A 20923-nucleotide genomic window follows, 5' to 3' on the forward strand; every position below is an offset into this window, starting at 1 on the left:
GTATGGAGGGCGCTAGCTATGAAGAGAGGTTGAGTAGATTAGGATTATTTACATTAAAAAGGCGGAGGTTGAGGGGGGACCTGATTGAGATCTACAAAATCATGAGAAGTATAGACAGGGTGGATTGCAAGAAGTTTTTTCGCCAGAGTGGGGGACTGAATTACTAGGGGTCACGATTTCAAGGTGGCCGGGGGGAAGTTTAAGGGAGATATGCATGGAAAGTTCTTTATGCAGAGGGTGGTGGGTGCCTGGAACGCGTTGCCAGCGGAGGTGGTAGAGGCGGGCACGATAGCGTCATTTAAGATGTATCTAGACAGATACATGAATGGGCAGGGAGCAGAGGGATACAGATCCTTGGAAAATAGGCGACAGGTTTAGATAGAGGATCTGGATCGGCGCAGGCTTGGAGGGCCGAAGGGCCTGTTCCTGTGCTGTAATTTCCTTTGTTCTTTGCCACAAGCTACCTTTTTTTTTAAACTTTGGCTACTTATTAAGAAATCTCACAATCAAGTATTGAAACAATGATTTTAAACTTCATTGCATATGGCAATCAAAATAAGACCCCCCAAGGAAGCAAGTTAAGCCTGACAACTCAACTTGGCTATTACCTGATTAATGGTGGAAATTTGCTATGATTCCAATGAAGTGTTTGTCTCTGGAAGTATCCAGGTTTTGATCCTTGTGCAGTGTTGCTCTTCGAAGTTCTGCTGCTGATGATTCTTGGAGTTGAATTCTCTTATACAGTTTTCTCTTTTATTTTTGAAGTTTTCGGTGTGAAATTATTAATGATCCTTTAGATTCTTTCATCTCCAACATTGATGACACTTCAGGAATTCTCAAGCCTTTAGCTTGTCGCCTTATCAGAAGTACTTACTTACCGTATTTACTATATTCAGTGTTAGCTGTCTGTTTGAAAAAGCCTGCCCTGCAATTTACCACTTTACTTCAGGACATTCCTTCTTCAGGCAGTCTTAATTGCCTAACTGTTACAAGGCAGCAGGTTATCAAGCACTGTTACCTCCCTCCCAGGAAACAGCTTGTTTATATTGCTTTGATTCTTCCGTACCATTAGTTAATTAGTATGTTGCATTTGATTCCTTTATTTCAGTTTCTCCTCGTCCCTTTCATCTCAGGGAAGCAAATTATTCCAGAAAAAATTATTGCTGATTCTTTCAATCCATGAACTTATTAAAGTTCTGAAGTTTACCTTTTCATACTCCCCATGCTTGTATGTTTTACCTCTTTGTTTACTTAGATCTACATTTGTTGCTGTGAGGTTTATGTAACTAAGTTTATTATAATGAAAGGTGTTTCCTATCACTATCTGGCTAGTGCTATATTTTGTCAGTTTGCTTTAGTACATTTTGTTTCTCACTTTGCATTTTTTTTTTCAGTCCAGTTAATGGGACTTCAAAGGTGTACAACACTCACCTGTACAACAAGGTAAGCAATTAAAGAAAACTACATGGAGCTGTTGAAGAAATGAGGAAAGAACTATGAATTGGAGCCCCAGTTAATGTGTCCTGGTACATTTGTGATATAGAATTAATTTGCAGAATGATGCCATTTTAAATTGCACTTTTTCTTTCTAATCTTCCTGGTTTTCTACATGGTGCCGATTACTGAAGCAATCCATGTTCAAATGTAACAAGATCTGGATAATATCCAGGCTTGGGGTAACATTTGCACCACACAAATGCCAGGTAATGACCATGTCAAATAAGAGACAATCCCATCGCTGCCCCTTGACAGTCAATGCTGTTACCATCAGTGAATCGCCCACTATCAACACCATTAGGTTTACTATTGACCAGAGACTCATCTGGACCTGCCACATAACCACACTGGCTACAAGAGCAGGTCGGAGGCTTATGGCACAAAGCAGGAGTGTGATGAAATACTCCCCACTTGCCTGAATTGGTGCAGCTCCAACAGCACTTGAGAAGCTTGACACCATGCAGGACAAAGCAAAGTAGTTGGCACCACATCCACAAACGTTTATTCCCTCCACTACCAATGCTTAATAGTAGTAGTGTGTACTATCAATAAGGTACACTACAGAAATTCACCAAAGATCTTTAGACAGCATCTTCCAAACTCGACCATTTCCACCCAGAAGGACAAGGGCAGCAGATACAAGGGAACACCACCACCTGCAAGTTCCCCTCCACTCTGCCTTGAATTATATTGCTGTTCCTTCACTGTCGCTGGAGAAAAATCCTGGAATCCCCTCCCTAAGGGTATAGTGGGTCAACCTATAACACATGAGCTGCAGTGGCATACCTCTCATGTCTCTTCACAGTGCCAGATTAGAGTCAAGATGAACGGGGTCTTCTTTCCCCACTGATTCTGCCAAGCTGTTCTTTTGGCTGTGGTTTTGCTAGATTGTTCTAACATGCCAGAGGCTGACAACTGCCTTGTTGAGTGCAATAAATACTGGTCAGCCAGAGATGTCCACATGCCGCAAGCGAATTTAAAAAATATATATAAAAACTGCATGGAATTATTTCGTTTACCACAGCCCCAAAAGTAATGTTAATTCTTCTGACATTTTGAAGTTTTGAGTTTACCCAACTGCTTCACCACCCTGAAAGTTAAAATTGGTTCAGGTGTTGTCTGACTTGTGATTTTTCTGTTGTCAAGTTATGATGAATGAATAGTTTTGCCAATTTCACTAGGGGATTCACTGGCAATTGATAATTGCATTGAAGCAATCCAGCTGAACTTCCATCAGAGGTCTGTATCCACCTCCATTTTTTAACATCCATCACCTCTTCTGAAATGTCTTCAAAAGCATTCTCAAAATTACCTTTTTCAACCATATTGACACTGCCATTTGCTGTCGCAAGTAATAAGGACTATTTGTTTATCGTTCTGCCCAGTCTTTCCTATTTGATTAGGCCTTGGATGCTTACTCTTAAACGTGCTAGGAGGACAGACTGTTAGTTGTTAACACATTAGGTGATTTCTGATCTGAACTCGAGTCCTAACGTGGCACTCACAAATTGCACCTTGCTGTGTTTTCTTGTGACAATTGGATACAATAGGTTTAAATCTTTGCTATGTATCACCATGCTAGCTAACATTAGGGTAATCAGATGTGACCATATGCTTGTGTAGTTCCAGCTTTCAAATTATAAGCTTCGACGAGACTATAAAATAATATTTGATGTTTCTGTTTTTCTGTGTGCACTGTCTGTAGTGGAATCATTTTAATAATGAGCATTGGGTGTTTTTGACTTCAGTTTGAACTGATCCTTTTTTAAACAAATTATTGTGGATTAACTTTTTCTAATAGCAGGCTTGTTTAAATTCTATTCTTCGATTATATCAAGTGTCTGACTGGTTTTATGTTTAAATACTTCTTTTCCTGCAGTTGGAGAAACTGTATGCAGAAATTCTTCTTTGCTTGCAATCCCGTTACACATCGTCCTTTGATAGTGACTTCTTGGAACAAATGTCATCTCTGCTCAGTATCACTTTTCTACATAAGAACCGGCAGATCAGGAACCAGACCACACAGTTTTGGAATGCTACGTTTGCCAAAAGTACATCGTTGCACTATCCACAGCAAATTAAGTGAGCATAACTTTGTTTAAAACTTGTTTTAGGATATAACAGTATCAGTTGCTTCTGAGTTGAAAGCCATTTTGTTCAAGCTTTGCCAAAATTTATTTTTAATGTGCTTCAAGATATTGGTCAGATTTCCATTGTATTATGTACTATTTTAGCGCATTTGTTCTCGTATTTCCAAGAGGACATCCTTAAGAATGAGGGTCAACCTGATGAAACCACAAAACGGCATAAGCAGGAAGTAATAGACAAACTAAATGATCCTGCAACCAACTGCTCCACTCTGACCCCTACAGTCCTATTACATCCAGTTGTAGATGGTGGTGGACTATTAAACAACTCACTGGAGGAAGAAGCTCCACAACTATCCCAATCCTCAACAATGCAAGAGCCCAGCACATATGTGCAAAAGATGAAGCTGAAGCTGAAGCATTCACAACAGTCTTCAGCCTGAAGTCCTGAGTGGATGTTTCGTCTCTGCCTCCTCCCGAGGTCTCCAGCATCGCAGATGCCAGTCTTCAGTCAATATATATGATATCAAGGAACTGTTGGAGACACTGGATGCTGCAAAGTCAGTGAACCCTGACTAAGTGATAGTACTGAAGATTTGTCTTCCAGAACTTGTTGCACCCTTAGCTAAGCTGTTCTGGTACAGCTACAATGCTGGCATCTACCTCCCAATGTGGAAAATTGCCCAAGTATGTCCTGTACACAAGGCAGGCCAAGTCCAACCAAGCCAATTAATGCCCCATCAGTCTACTTTCCATCATCAGTAAAGTAATGGAAGTTATCAACAGTGCTATCAGGCAGCATTTGCTCACTGACGCCCAGTTTAAGTTCTGTCAGGGCCAATCAGCTTCTGACCTTATTACAACCTTGTTCCAAGCGTGGACAAAAGAGTTCACTTCCTGAGATGAGTGACAACTGTGAATATTAAGGCCATATTTGACGGATTGTGGTGTCAAGGAGCTCTAACAAAACGAGTCAGTGGCATCGGGGCAAACTCTCTGCTGGTTGGAGGCATTCCTGGCACATGGGAAGGTGGTTGTGGTTGTTGGTCAGTCAAATCAGCTCCAGGATGTCTCTACAGAAGCTGTCAGGTTATTGCCCTAGGCCCAATCATCATCTTCATGATCTTCCCTCCCTCAAAAGGTCTGAAGTGGGGATGATGGCTGATTGCAAAATGTTCAGCACAATTTGCCACTTGGATACCGAAGCAGTCCATGTCCAAATGCTAGAAGTCCTGGGCTATATCCAGGTTTGGATGGCAAGTGGCAAATGAAACAATCTACCCACTGTCCCTTGACATTCAGTGATGGCATTACCACTACTGAATCCTTCCCTATCAATATCCTTTGGGTTGCCATAGACAAGAGCCTGAACTGAACTAGCCAAATAAAAGCAAGAGCGGGTTGGAGGCTAGGAATACTGCAGCAAGTAACTCACCACCTGACTTCTCAAAGCCTGTCCATCATCAACATGGCACAGATCAGTCATGTGATCAATACCACTTGTCTGAGTGCAGCTCCAGCAATGCTCCATGGAGCTGGATACCATCTAGGGCAAAACAGCCCACTTGATTGGTACCACATCCACAAGTACCCAATCCTTCCACCATTAACGCTCAGTAGCAGTGTGTCCTACCTACAAGATGCACTGCAGAGATTCATTAAAGATCCTTAGACAGCAGCTTCGAAACCTGCGGCCAGATCCATCCAGAAGGACAAGGGCAGCAGATACATGGGAATTCCCTCACCTGCAAGTTCCCCTCCAAGGCACTCACCATCTAAATTTGGAAATATCGTGTCGTTCCTTCTCTGTCACTGGATTAAAAGTCCTGGAATTCCCTCCCTTAATGGCATTATGGGTCTACCTAGAGCATATGAACTGTAGTGGTTCTAGAAGTCAGCTCACTATCATCTTCTTGAGGGCAGTTAGAGATGGCAAATAAATGTTGGCCCAGCCAGTTATGCCATGTCTGATAATGAACCTTTCAAAAACAACAGTGCCATCTTAGGTAAAAGTATCTAGGTACAGAATCTTAAGAACAAAATAGGAGGAACAAAGTTAGAAGTTAAGCATTGCAGTTAATTATAGTACAGTGACACCTTCTCAGTTTTAAGTAAAAAATTTTTAAAAATCGCTGAAAGTTCAAACATTGCGGCTTCCTTAAGAACGTAGTCACGGTGGTATCACACTTGGAGGAATCGCTTCAAGACAGGTGAGGCCATGCTCTGCTTAGATACTTCCACGCTGGGCCACTGAGAGTTGGCTGGGTCTGCTGACTCCGAGGCCGGGAGTCTGTGGCAAGGAGAAGGAAGAAGAGAGAAGAAAGGGAGGGAGAAAACACAAAAGAGCAGAAAAAAGAGAAGGAAAGCAAGAAAAGGAAACAGATGGAGTGGACGAACTCCGTCTGAAGTGCGCTACTCTGCTGCCATCTTGGATTGCAAAGGATGGGTCATGCCACCTATGTCAGACATAATGTGAAAAGACATATAAAACAAAATCCCCAACACTGAATGGGGACTATGTGCCCCATTAACTGACAAAGCAGAATCACTTAAAACAGGAACTCGGTCTACATGTTGCATTGACCTATATAAAAGCAGTTGCTGTTTTTATTTTATTAAATGTTGAAAGATGTGTTAATTTTTAACTTTTTAAATTGATATTGTATTAACAAATTTATTTAACTTTTGGAGCCATGCTCCTCCTCGCCTTAAGGACTTCGTGTCTCCACAGGTATTTTTGAAGCATGTGTGACATTGAGTTTTTTGTTTCACTATAGGTCGGTCTTAAGTCGTGTCAGACAGAAGACACCCATTCTATTACCTGGCTTTGAGACCTTAGAGTTGACAGAAGAGTCAAGTGGGCCGTACTCTGATTTGGTAAGTTTGTAAAGCACAGTTTATCTTTCTGCTATGACAACATGCTGGCATAGTCTATTAAAAGAAAGTCCAAAATACATATTGTAAGTTTAAAATTTGAATATCCTCATAAGACTTCAGTATTTCAAATGTGTTTGAGAAAATTTTTTATTAGCTTCATAAACAGATTAACATTCCTAACTGCCGATGTGTTAGACTGTTCACCCTTAAAGTGTTCAGATTCTACAGAGCACAAAATATTTAATACTTCTGCATATTCAACCCATTTGCACAGCTAAAATTGTTGCTTTTGGATTACTAAACCAGAGAATTTTAATTACCAACATGGTAGTTGGAAAGTTTGATTTTTTTTTTTAAATCTAAATATTGCATTCTGCACCTGAGTGTTGTAAAAACAAAGCTGCTTCACTAATACTTCTTTTTAAGGGCAGATACCTTTGGATAGACGAGAGCTATATTGATGGCACCCCAAATCATAGCCTGACTCTTCACAACCCATTTAAAGTGACTAAGCAACCTTTTTGGTTGTATCAAAATTACTATAGCTTTTTTGGAGCATCTTAACTGTATATTCTGCAATGGTTCAAGATACCAGCTCACTGCCATCTTCTCTGGGCAACTAGGGAGTGGTCACCAAAAGCTACCTTTGCGAGTGCCACACAGGTTAATAGAATGTACAAATGCATTATGTTTTACTATTGTGTAATGGCGTTAGCAAATTTTGTTTTCGATATTGAAGGTGATACCGATTGTGAGCAAATTGCTAATGGTACCCCAAGTTTTAGACATCAATTGAAATTTAGAAGCATCAACAATTATGTTTGGCTTATAAACTGGCTTTTGATGAGAGATCATCTCACAAGGTAGCTCATTAACCTGGGGGAAAGATTGTATGTTTTGACAGTGAAAAATATAAACATTTGTAATGTATCTATTGTTATGCTGCTACCTTGATTCTTTGCCATAGGTGAAGAATGCATGTTGATTGTCAAATATCCTACAAAAAAGTAAGTGTTCAGATGCATCAGTTGCACTTTTTCACGTAACAAAAACAGCATGTGCTGGAGAAAAACAACTGGCCTGGCAGTCTCTTTAGAGTGAAAGCAGAATTAAAGTTTCACATCCAGTGACCCTTCATCATGAATGATGAAGCATCACTAGATTTGAAATGTTAACTCTGTTTTTTCCCTATAGATGCTACCAGACCTGTGTGTTTCTCCAGTACACTTCTTGTTTCAGAATTCCAGCATCTGCAGTTCGTGTTCACTTGTTATGTATTCTTTTTCGCAGTCAGAACATTCCCAATTAGACACTAAAGTCAGTGGTGTGCAAGTTAATTCAGTTGGAAAAAGAGAGTCATTGCTTGCGAGAGCTGAGGATCTGAGAGAGAAGAGTTTGCCTCAAACTCCAGCAAAAGTAAGTTTAGTACAAATATTTTGCACTTGAATGAGGCTGTGTATATAGAACATTGAGTTCAGAGTATATCTGACATAATGCTCATGTGATGATTTGAGGTTACAGGTTCAAAGTTTGTAGGGGAATAATGAGTATATGTAATTTAAATGAGACGAGGGTATTGAGGAAGGCTGACGTTTCGGGCTTAGATCCTTCTTCATTTCTGAAGAAAGATCTAGGCCCGAAACGTCAGCCTTCCTGCTCCTCTGATGCTGCTTGGCCTGCTGTGTTCATCCAGCTCTACACCTTGTTATCGCAGATTCTCCAGCATCTGCAGTTCCTGCTATCTCCGAGGGTATTGAGGATTTCTTTTCTGAGAAATATCTTCCTGGAGAGCTAATGCAGATTTCTTCAGAAGGACTTCCCTTGGAGGATTGCTTGATGTAGTAACTGCCATTAGTATATAACTGTCTGGTATTGCCAAAGTTTTTGTTTGGTAACAATATTTTATGTTTTAGCATGTTAATTTTGCAGAGAAAACATGTTTAGAGCAGGTTTGTAGATACTGCTCTTGTTTTGTGGGCTCGAAGGCTGAGCAGTCACACCTACTTCCACATTCTCTCCCTTTGCAGTTGAAGCTAGATTTTTCTTCTCCCAAAATGCTGCGACAAGAGCTACTGCTAGAGGAGGAGAAATCAATAGATTTTGTGTTTATACCACCTGAACCTAAGGAGCGAATTTTGACAGAGCATCAGAAAGAGGTGTTATGGACAAAGAGGTGGGTTGAAGGAACAAGAAGTCATTATCTGTTTATTTCTCATGGGCTATCAGATCTTCACCCCCTTTAGACTGGTAGACAAGCTGTTCATGTGGGAATGAGGTGAGACAGTGTGTTGCCTTCTTATGTCTGCAGCTGCATCTGTGTTCTTAGTCATTCAGGCATTATCAGAACAAATATGGCTGTCTCATTTACTTTGTTTCTTTTTTTGTGCACGAAATCTGTTGCATTTTACCAACTGACAATTATAATATTTTATAAATAATGTTTACTTTAAGAATACAATTTGATTGCTAGGTTTTAAAAAAAGCAAGCTTTTTTATATATTACTTTGTGAAAAAGTTTGAACAATCTAACCTATTCACTTCTGTAGATCAGGTCACTAAAAGTCACATTTTGCAATGATTTGCCTTCACTTGTAATACTTATATAACAGATATATGCTAAAATAAGCAATTTTAAGGGCTTCTCCATTTTAACATGTATTTTCCCCAAAACAGGACTGACATTCCTGCCATGTACAATAACTTAGATGCATCTCAGGATTCTCACTTGTTTTCCCAGTACGCACAATCTCAGGAGGAAAATTTGTAAGTAGATCATTTTACTTGGTATATTTAGTCTATTTAGTTTGCATGTTAACAAAATTCATTAACACCCAAGCACTAGGTGTTTTGTCTGTGATGTACTTATGCGAACTGTGAAGTTTGCAAAGTGAAATATGTCTCAATTTTAAACAACTCTCGGAACTCTCTTTTGGATTATTTTAGAAAAGATCAGTACAATCTGCAAAATTGACCATTTGCTGAAATTGGCCTTAGATAGGGCTGCATGTGAGATGTTAGATATAATGGTAAAGGTATACTTTACAGCCCAGCCTAACAGACTTTTCAGAATCCTTAGCCATCTTTTATGCAAAGTCCAAAGATGTGCTGGTTAGGTGGTTTGGCCTGTTGTGTCCGGGAGTGTACAGCCTAGGTGGATTAGCCATGGTAAATGAAGGCTTATGTAAAAGGTGGGGCATGGATCTAGGTGGGATGCCCTTTGGAGGCTCAGTGCAAACTCAGTGGGATGAATGGCCTCTGTCTGTACTGTAGGGATTCTGTGGTTTTAAACCATTCAACCCAACTGGCCTATGCTGATATTTTCTTTGTCTTTGAATTTGACGATGATTTCATTTTAATAGTGATGTGGGCATCACTAACTGGGCCAGCATTTATTCATCCCAGAAGGCAGTTGAGAGTCAATTACATTGTTATGGATCTGGAGTCACATGTAGGCCAGGCCAGATTAGGATGACAGATTTTCTTCCCTATAGGCCATTAGTGACCCAGCTGGTTTTCAACAGCAGTTGACACTGGCTATATGACTGCAATTAGGCTAATTTTGCTATTCCAGATTTTTAGTATATTCATATTTCACTATCATGGTGATTTGAATCCACGTCCTCCAGAATATTAGCTTGTGGTTCTGGATTGCTGATTCAGTGGTATTACTACTACGTCATCACATTCCCAGTGTTCCACACGTGCAACTTTTGAGTTTCTCCAGCAACTTGTTTTTCTTCAATATTTGACCAAAGCTGACTACTTGCATCTTGAGCATGGAGCTTAGTTTGGTGATAATTTGGGAATAATGCAGGTTTCAAGATGCCTATATGCTCGCTGCCTCACTGAGTGTTTGTTTTTTTTTGCCTGTTTCCCTCACCTCATTTTGCATGAAGAAACAGTGAACTAAATAAACAAATGCAAAGTACTGTAGGTGCAGTTAAAAAGTGTTGGAGAAATACAATATGGCTGGTAGCATTTGAGCAGAGAGAAACAGAACTGATGTTTTGAATTCAATGATTCTTTAGAACCTTTTAACCTATAGTGTTAGGCCTAGACAGCGGGCAAAGTTCCCCAAGTCATAATGGTACTCCCCAAGTGAGGAAAGACGAACTGGCTCCCCTTTATCTTCTTGCCCCCTCTGTTAGCCAGGCTTTCTTCAGTTAACTAAGGATTGAATTTATTAGTAATTGTAAGAAGAATTCATGTGTCTCACACATACACAAATTAGAAATAAGTCCATAAAAGTTAAAATCCACAGATATATAGATCAGTTTCTCTGAATTTTTAGTGAAATCTATACAGTAGAACATTGATAGTTGAATAGTAGGTTTTGGGATTTTTGTCTTTGTTTTGTTTTATTCTGTTTTCCCATTTCCTTTGGTTAGCAGGCACTAGAAGTGAAAGAGTTATTTTACCTGCAACACAGATGTCTAATTGTTTGTTACCAATTGAGACCGTTACAGTATGCTAGTGCGCACACCAGAGTTGCTATCTGTTTTTATATTCTTGGAAGGGCAAAATACAAGGCCTCTAAAAGAGGGAAGATAATCAGCACATTATCCCTTCCGGTGGTATCTCTGGTGTTTTTCTGGCACTTTATAGGTGTGACGTGCCATTGGTAACGCAAAGGACTTTGCCCGACAGCTCTGAATTTGCATTTGCATTCTTTTTCATTGTCTATAGCAGTCCTGTTTATTTATAAGACATATTTTGGAAATTTAAAACGTTCAAAGTACTTCAGGGTTTTGATCCGTCATCATGACAAAGCTAGCTCCAGAAGAGCAGAAAACAGTGATTGTTCTTTAGACTGAACTGTACTGAATTAGGCAATTTCACGTGTTCTGATTTGAATTAAGCCCCATTTCATACATTTGGAGAAACAGCTTTCATTTTCCACCCCATAGCCCTGTCGATCAAAGGCAAAATTCGATTTAATTATTTCCAAATTCCTTATTTCACAATTTCAAGTTAATGAGACTATATGTAGCCAAGATCCCCATGTTATACAGTGATCTAATTTTGTTACCAGATTTCTGCCTTTTATCTCCTCCCCCCAGAGATAATCCTGCAAAGAAACTTGGAGAAGCAGCGGAAACATCTGAAAACCTACCACAGGTGAATGATACCTTTTAGCAAAATTGTTTTTTTAAAGTGATTAGGTGCAAATGTAACTTAGCCACAAGGAAATGAAGATTGAATGTTAATTATAAGAACTGCACTCTTAATGGATAATTTGAGTTGATTCTACTTGGTCTGGAGATGAATGTGTCACTGAAAGATTCCTCAGCAAATTGTAGCCTGATTAGGTCATATTGTTTCTTTTTAATCCGCTTTTACCACATTGGGACTCAAACATGACATGCAACTGATGAAACTACTGAGATTCAAGTTGGTTGCCAAGAGATATCCGGGAATGATTCAAAGAGATCTCTTTGCCCTTAAATACCCATGTTATACAGATGTGTATCCTGCTGCTTGAGTGTTGACTAATTAATCGGCTATTAAGCATAAATTATTACTGAATTTCAGTTTAAAGTGATTGTGTGGGTGTGGGGAAATCTGTGGATTATAAATTTGAAAAGGTTTGTATATGGCGCCTTTTTAGTTTGTTTCAATTTAGAAACGACCAAATTGTTTAAATAAACGTTAGTTTATTGCTAAATGACTGCTGCAGTTAACCAAGTAAAAGTGATAGTTATTAACTGAAAATACAAATACAAAAGTTAAAAAGAAGTAGGAATGAAAGATACTTATGAAGATGAAAGTTTGTTCAGTATCTAAGATTGTTGAAGGTCCACTTTCCAAAATGAAAAGTTGAATTCAGCAACTGTCATGATTTCTGTGGTCAAATATTTGAAGGTTGTTCCCATAGATGGATAGAGCAGAACAGGTCCTGGGATTGAGTGACGGCTCCTTTCTTTGATTTTATGACAATAAAGTGATGGCCCTTGGTAGCTTGGCGTAGTACATCCACCTGAAATCATCCTCCCTCCTGTTGTGATACAGTAACTCCATCAAGATGTCTCCTTTGTGGTTTCTGCACTAAATGGTTGCTCACAGAACTTTTAGACAGTTCAAAACTTAAAACTGTAGCTGTCCCAAACCGTTGAACCATGTTTCATGTTGGGTACTGGGTCAGTGTAGGTTTGGGAGGCAGACGCATCATTGTCTTTTAGTTGAGGCAATTACTTTTTCAGCCATTAGCTTGACTTGCTGTCATTGTCAGGTTTTGGTGACATAGGAATGGCTATGCTCTCCATGACCTTGAGATAATTGCTGTTTGAACCCAGTATCAACTGGGTCACAAAGGTTGTCATTTGCCTGTGAGGAACCTTTTTTTGATATTCTTTGCATTCATTTAGATTTCTTTACAAAATATGCATTATAACTACATATTTCCTCACCATTGTAATAAATGAATTAGATTGTGAAGGTTTACTTATACATTCTTTCCAACAAGAGCTGTTTCTCAGGCCGGATAATAGTTTAATGTTGAATCCCAATGAAGACGATTTGTAAGGTTCAGTCTTGAAGTTAAATTTATGAAATTGCTACAACCAGTTTGCTGACGTACAAATATATTAACCTTGCCAAACATGTATTTCTGCCTAGAATACTAATGCAGTAAGGGGCATTCTTCTGAATACAGTGGGTTCCACAAAGAAATAGATTGTTTATATTTGGTGCTGCTAAACTTGTAGTGCTCAATGCTGCTAATAGACATTAACATTTCAAAGAAAGTCTGTACTGATATGCTCCACTTTGAAGGTCAGTTCTTTTCTGGAAAGTAAGGGTCTGTTTAACCATGCCTCATTGCATCTGTTATAACATTGAGAATGATTTTTATTTTTCAGGATGAAAATATGGAAACCGAAAATGAGCTTGATACCCAGATTGCCACTGAGGCAAATAAGGAAAATGAGTTGCCTGATCAAGGAACTGACCAAGAATGTGCTGATCACAAGGGAAGTAGAACTGAACAAATCATTGAAGATTCCATAGATGGTGTTTGCAGTGGCAAACAGGAGGAAGTGATAAACATGGTGACTGAATCTAAATCAAACTGCACTGGTCGTGCCCCTGAATCAGGGGTCGGCAGTGCTGATGTCAGTGGTAGTTCTGCCTCTTCTGACATCATCTCTGGAACGCCACAGAAAACCAGCAGCAGACGACAGTCATTTATTACCCTGGAGAAGTTTGATTCCTCAACTACATATTGCTTCAGTAACTCGCCTTTGGTTAAAATGGCACAAGCAGCTGCTGAGGTTTTCATTCCTCAGCGGACCGAAGCAATGGAGGTGGAAGTTGCATCACCACCTGAGGTGAACAACGTTTGCCAGGAAGTCGATTTGAGTACTACAAAAACCGGATCAACAAATGTCCAAATCACTGGCAAACGCGGTAGACGTAGGCAAAGTAAAACTGAAAGGTCAACTGAAGAAAAACCATCCAAGTACACTAAGGTGTCAAAAAATACGAAGAGTTCCAAAGTTGAATCATCGGATGCAAAAGAAAATTCTTCAACTAATAGTAGAGACCACCTTAATAAAAGCAAAGCTGCATGCTGCCGGGATTCTGAGAGTCAGTCAAGTAATAAACAGACAAAAAACAGTATTTCTAATGAAGTAAATTCTGAAACGACTCCTGTGGGCTTGAAAGAGAGAACCTCATCAGAAGATGCTTCAAGCATACAAGTTGAGAATGATTCTTCTAAAATACTAATACAAAAAATGCTAAGGCGTTCTTCTAGGAAGCACTTTGATGTGGCAATGACTGATCAGACAGACAGCAAGGAAAAAAGAGATGATAAACTTGGAAAAAAGTCACAAAACGAGGATGAGGAGCATCTTCAAAATTCTTTCCCGCATGATGAGCTTTCCAAAGCAAAAGAAAAAGATTCTAAAACTAAGTCAGCAACTGAGAAAAGCAGGACTTTAAAAAGTGATTCTCAGGAGTCTGATTCCACCAAAAATACCCCAGATCCTGCTGACCGAGTCCGCCCTCGCTACCAGACTCGTAGGGCATCCCAAGGCTTGGCTGAAGCAGAGAACAGCTGCTCTGGCATTACTGAATTAGAGGGTTCTGAAGGCAATCCAAAACTTCAGGATAGTCAGAAGAAAAGAAGAATATCTAAAGGAAGAACAAAGACCAAAGAGCTGTCCCTCAAGAATAGCAAGACCAAAGGTTTGATGGAAAATGAAACAACTGTAAATAGTCAGGTATACTCAAAAAATGAAAATGTAGAGGTGAAGTATTTAGAAAAAGAATTGGAGATTGAAAATCAGCAAGCAGATATAGTGATGACCCAAGTGGAAGATGCAGAAAATCTTGATGAAATGAATAGTTCACAGATGTCTCCAGTGCCGCGTGCTTTCGTTGAAGAGCCAAACATGGAAAAGGACACAAAAGCACACAGCATATCGCGTGACTCAAGAGATCAACCTGAAACCATTGAATGTGTAAAAAGTCAGCTGGATTTAGAACCAGGCAAAGCTGAAGAAGCCTCCACAATTGTCCACGTTCCACCCTTGTCTTATGAGACAGGGGTTTTATCAACTGATGATTGTTCAAATCTTTCAGATAGACTGCTTTTAGTCAAGAAGAGCCTGCAGTCAGATGAGTGCCATGTGAGAAGTAAAAGGACCCGGAAAACTAAAAATTGTGATTGCTGCAAAGGCGTTTCACAACATGGAAAATTGCAATTAGAAAGCAAAGAAAGTTTCACCAAACAAGATCCACAATCTGATGATCAAAAAGACCATACCCTACATCAGAGCCCTTCAATGAATTATCCTTCTACAGAAGGACTATTAGAAAGCCCCAGGTTCAATGACACTGTAAATGATGGACCTTGTGCTTTCAGCACGCCTCTCTCTGGGAATAGCAAAATTCAGTTTTTTGGTGGTTCTCTTAGTACTGTTACATCAGAGGTGGATTTGACAGAAGAGAGAAAGGTCATTCCAAGGATTGAAACCTCTGCGGAGCGGCAAGCGGCAGAGGAGCCCTCTGCGGAGCGGCAAGCGGCAGAGGAGCCCTCTGCGGAACAGGAGGCAGTGAATGATTCCTCCATGGAGCAGAAAGTGATGGAATCCTCCTCAGGCGCACAGGTGACAGATGGCTCTTTAATGGAGCAAAATGCAGTACCAGAGTCGTCGTCCTCCAAGCAGGAAATGATCAGTTACTCTTCCACAGAGCAGAAAGTGGTGCAAGAGTCTTCAACAGAGCAGAAAGCAGAGGAAGCTTTCAATTATGGAGAGAATGAACAAGTAGAATCAATGAAGGAAGATGATGGCACTGTTAAATTATCAATGTTAGAAGGAGAACCAGTATCCAATGATGCTTCTTTGATAAAGGATGAACCATTAGAAAGCAAAGAATCAGTAGCTGACTGTGAGTTGGAGCAACATCAATCGAGCGGGGCAAATGTAACTGTTCCAGGTGATGGAGTGACCACTATACAGGCTGAAACAGACCACGTGGAAAGGACTAATGTTTCAACCCCATTTGACAAAAAGACTTTACAAGGTGGGCCAATAATTGCAGAGCATTTTAAAGATAGAGAGACTGTTGGAACTGAAGAGTCTTCTCCAGAGGTGGAGTTAACCACAGAAACTGATGTCCATAATCCGATGTCAGAGCATCTTATGGAATCGCCGCAAAAGACTAAAAATGATGCCTCTTTTCTGGTTGGATCAATGCACAGTCCTTCTGAAATGCAGGCATGTTGTGTGTGGTCACCCACAGCATCACCTTCTACAAGTATTCTCAAGAAAGGAATTAAACGCCCATCTGAAAATGATTCTCCTTCTCCGATGACTAAGGTTGGTAAAATAAATCAAATATTTGTATGACTCTGACTCTCTTTCAGTTTGGATAAGTTTGCAGATATTCTTTTTTTTAACTGAGTTACTGATCCATATTGGCTAATGCTGAATTGGCTAACCTTAAAAATAATGTTGGTAATGTTATATTTAATATCAGCTCCTTAGTTTAGAGTGAAACATAGGCTAAGATACAATCGTAGAATCTCTATGGTGTAGAAGGCCACCAGGCCCAACAGGTCCACACCGACCCTCCGAAGAGCATTCCACACAGATCCGATCCCTGCAACCCTGCATCTCCCACAGCCAGCCCAACCAGCCTGCACATCCCTAAACACTACGGGCAATTTAGCATGGCCAGTCCACCTAATTTGCACACCTTTGGACTGTGGGAGGAAACTGGAGCGCCCAGCGGAAACCTACACAGACACGGGGAGAATGTGCAAACTCCATACAGAGGGTGGAATCGAACTCTGGTCCCTGGCACTGTGAGGCAGGAGTGCTAACCACCAAGCAACTGGGCCGCCCTTAGTTCTGCTTGAAGTCTAATGTAGTAGGCTTAGCTACATGACCGTCAAAGTCAAGTCACTTAGTGACACACTTGAGGTTTGCTTGGAACAATTGCTAGAAGCCTGTTACTCTTGGGAATTAGTGTTTTATATTTGAATTGTTGTCATGTTGAGTCTCCAAACCATGCTACAGAAAATTGTACACCTGCAAAACCTTTAGAGCTTACATGCTTCTTGCATGTATGGTTTAAATCTCAACATGTTAGAATTTAACTAGCTAAACTCGCCAAGCACTAAACCCTGTGCTGCTTCTACAGCTATACTGCAAACTAACATGATGACAGGTGTCCTCTAGAACGCATTTGAAGGATAAAATGCCAGCTTCCAGTGACTGATCTGCCTCTCCAGCTTCCAGTTACAGAGCAGCCTGGTTAGTCAGCCAGTGCCAGTACCTTGCAGTATTGACCTTTTAGTTCGAACGTTGAGACTCTGCTAATCCAGTCAACAATTTATGAGTTTGATAGCTCTTGTAAATAGTGACCGATTTATTTGGATGAGCAGGCCCTGGCTGTGTTCTAGGTAAAGCCTCCAGTTTCCAAAGAGTTTATTTGAATCCTGTAGCATTGATTGAAGATACCAGAATTGGAATTCACCTTTACAAAAAGACTAAACAATATTCACTTTCACAATATCAATAGGGTTAATAACCATTTGGAATAGATAACACAGTACTGCTGCATGTATCATCCATAGGTATGCTGGAAATCAAGCCCCACCGTTTTGGTAGTGGTTAGAAAAGTTAAATGCTTAAAAGCACACCAAGCTTACTCAACTTAGTTGTGTAAAACTTTGGAAAAGAATAGTGATTTGTGTACTAGTAAAGACGTTCCCCACATTGGGCATAAATGAACTTTTTTTTTGTATGCTTTAACTGGGTTTGGTAGGTGGGGGAGGTATTTTATAAAAGACCTTCTGACAGGCAGTACACCCTACAGATTAATTTGAAGATTGTTGAATCTGGACTCTAAAGTATTCTATAATTTCCAGGGTCTTGCCTGTTTGGTGGATCCTTTTCTTGTGCTAGATTAGAATATTCACTGACAGAAGTTAGTATTTCTGCATGGTTCACTCCAATCAAAACCTGAGGCTGACTGGGACTTGTTAATCTGAAATACTTGGGCATATTACTTGGCCACGTGAAAATGTCTGTTTTGGGAAAAAATGTAGTTTTCTAGAATTTGGAAAGCCTGTGTTCCGTTTGATATGGGAGTGACTTCATGATAAGTGTATAATATCCCTTTTGCCAACTTCCATGTTGGTACCTGAGTGGACAGTGATGCTCCTGCCTTGTTTTCGTACAGCACCCTAAGTTCAAAACTTTATTAGCAAGCAACATTTGTCAAGATTTTTTTCAATAAAGTTTTGCTGTTAGTTGCATTTAAGCTCCAAAGCCATTACTTTAAGTCGATTAGCTTACTTTGTTTAAGCTTCCCTTTGTAGTTACAATTTTTAAAGTGTAAAAATAACAGCAGTTTCAGTGCATTGCAGCATGTGTAAGGATCCTAGAGGGATTATAGCTTAGAAAGAGGTCAATAATGGTTCAAGCACGTCCTGTGGGGAAGAAAACTACCATCCTTACCAGTCTGGCCTACATGTCACTCCAGACCCATAGCAATGTGGTTGACTTAACAGCCCTTTTGAAAAGGCCTAGCAAGCCATTGAGTTGTAATAATCACAAAGTATCAGGCAAGAAATGAAACCAGGCAACTACAGCAGAAATAGCACTGATGACCCTGCAAAGTTGGCCTTACTAACATCTGAGGGCTAGTGCCAAAATTGGGAGTGCTGTCTCGCAGACTAGTCAAGCAACAGCATGATACGGTCATACTCTCAGAATCATATCTAACACAATGTGCTAGACGACACACGGCAATCTCTGGGTATGTCCTGTCACATCAACAGGACAGGCCCAGCAGAGGTAGCATCACAGTGGTACATAGTGTAAGGAAGGTACAAAAACAAAGTTGCTGGAAAAGTTCAGCGGGTCTGGCAGCATCTGTGGAGGAGAAAACAGAGTTAACGTTTCGGGTCCAGTGACCCTTCCTCAGAAGGTGTTGCGTTGCTCTGAGAGTCCTCAATGTTAACTTTGAACACCATGAAGTCTCTTGGCATCAGATCAAATATGGGCAAGGAAATCTTCTGATTACCATGTACCACCTTCTCCAACTATTGGAGGAAGCACTGAGGTGGTAAAATTGCAGAGTGTACTTTGGGGGAATTTCCAAGCCCACCAATGTGTGGCTAAGTGGGAGAACTATTGATCAAGTCCCAAAGGACATCGCTGCTATCAGGCAGAGACTGCTCAGTAACACCCTCCTAACTGACACGTAGTTTTGGTTCTGTTAGGTCCACTGAACTCCTGACTTCATTACAGCAACCAGGAGTTGACGGAAAGCTCTCCTCCTGATTGTCCTTTCTAGTAGATATGACTCCAGTGCTTGTTGTTGGAGGTCAATCATCTCAGCTCTAGGATATCTCTGTAGGTGTTCCTCAGTAGTATCCTAGGCTCAACCATCTTCAGCTGCTTCATCAATGATCTTCCCTCCATCATAAGGTCAGAAGTGGGGATATGTAATCAGCAGCGAGCAATGTTCCAAACCATTTGTAAATCCTCACGTACTGAAGCAGGTCCACATCATAATACAGTAAGACCTGAATAATATCCAGGCTAGAGCTGAAAAGTAGCCAATAAGTCGTCATACAAATGCCAGACAATGACCATCTCCAATAAGACAATCACCCCTTGATATTCAGTGGTATTACTATTGCTGACTCCCTTGCTATCGACATCGTGGGGGATACCATTACCCAAAAACTGAACTAGACTAACTATATAAATACAGCGGCTATAAGAGCAGGTTAGAGGCTAGGAATACTCCAAGTGAATCACCACCTGACCCCTCACCCTGTCCATCATCTATGAGGCACAAGTCAGGAGTGTGATAGAAAACTCCCCATTTGTTTAGATGAGTGCAGCTCCACCAACACCTAAGAAGCTTGACACCGTCCCGGACAAAGTGGACTGTTTGATTGACACCACATCCACAAACATCCAATCCCTCCACCACTGACACTCAGTAGCAGCAGTGTGTACCAGATCCAAGATGCCCTGCAGAAATTCACTAAAGCCCCTTAAGCATCGCCTTCCAACTCACAGCCACTTTCCTCTGGAAACACGAGGGCAGCTGATGTGTGGGAAAGTCACCACCTCCAAGTTCCCCTTCAAGCCCCACGTCATCCTGACTGAAAATATATCATTGTAGTTTCAGTACTGTTGAGTGATAATCTTGGAGTTCTGTCCCTAATGGAAATGTAGGTCTACCTACAGCATGTGGACTGCAGCTGTTTAAGAAGGCAGCTCACCACCACCTCAACAGCTAACAGGGATGGGTAATAAATACTGAGCCAGCCAACAATGCCTACATCCCATGAATAAATAAGATAAAAACTGAATCCAATTCAATTCCGTACAGAAGAATCCAATCCGTCCCATTCACCTGCTTCTTCCCCTTGGCCCTGAAAATTTATTTTCCCCAAATATCCATTCCAATTTCATGTTGAAATCATCAACTGTCTCTACTTCCACTTCCCAGATCATTCAATATATATTAAAGTTTTCTTTCCACCTCTTGTATTTTTTTTTACTGAAAATGTTAAGCCTGTATCTGTATCCCATAAGCTTATGGGAACTGTTGTGCTCTGTCTTCCTTTTCTTAAACCCGCCTTAAGCTTGTGCTTGTCTTTCGAATCTCACCTTAATCTCTTTTGTTATTAGTAGGCCAACCTCAGCGGCTCCAACCTCGTCTTGTAACTAAATTGCCTCATCCCTGAAACCATTCTGGCAAATCATCTCTGCGCCCTCCCAAAGAGCTTCATATACTACTTGAAGTATGGTGATCAGGAATGCATGCAATGTTGTAATTGTGGCCCAACCAGAGCTTTGAAAATTAAACACAACTGCTTGACTTATTCAGAGATAACAAGGTGTAGAGCTGGATGAACACAGTAGGCCAAGCAGCATCAGAGGAGCAGGAAGGCTGACGTTTCGGGCCTAGACCCTTCTTCAGAA

General features: G+C 40.5%; 1 protein-coding gene across 1 annotated transcript in view; it reads left to right on the forward strand.

The window, feature by feature from the left end:
• rif1 (replication timing regulatory factor 1) overlaps nt 1–20923 on the forward strand; it is a 69008-nt gene that overhangs the window by 37123 nt on the left and 10962 nt on the right. Inside the window, exons 20-27 of the mRNA XM_048599248.1 lie at nt 1395–1443; nt 3377–3579; nt 6362–6461; nt 7752–7877; nt 8489–8634; nt 9135–9224; nt 11522–11579; nt 13319–16285. Of these exons, the coding sequence (XP_048455205.1) occupies nt 1395–1443; nt 3377–3579; nt 6362–6461; nt 7752–7877; nt 8489–8634; nt 9135–9224; nt 11522–11579; nt 13319–16285 (3739 nt within the window). The remainder of the gene's footprint in view (nt 1–1394; nt 1444–3376; nt 3580–6361; nt 6462–7751; nt 7878–8488; nt 8635–9134; nt 9225–11521; nt 11580–13318; nt 16286–20923) is intronic.

The sequence above is a fragment of the Rhincodon typus genome, chromosome 7, assembly GCF_021869965.1.
Source record: "Rhincodon typus isolate 14 chromosome 7, sRhiTyp1.1, whole genome shotgun sequence".
Classification (NCBI taxonomy): Eukaryota; Metazoa; Chordata; class Chondrichthyes; order Orectolobiformes; family Rhincodontidae; genus Rhincodon; species Rhincodon typus.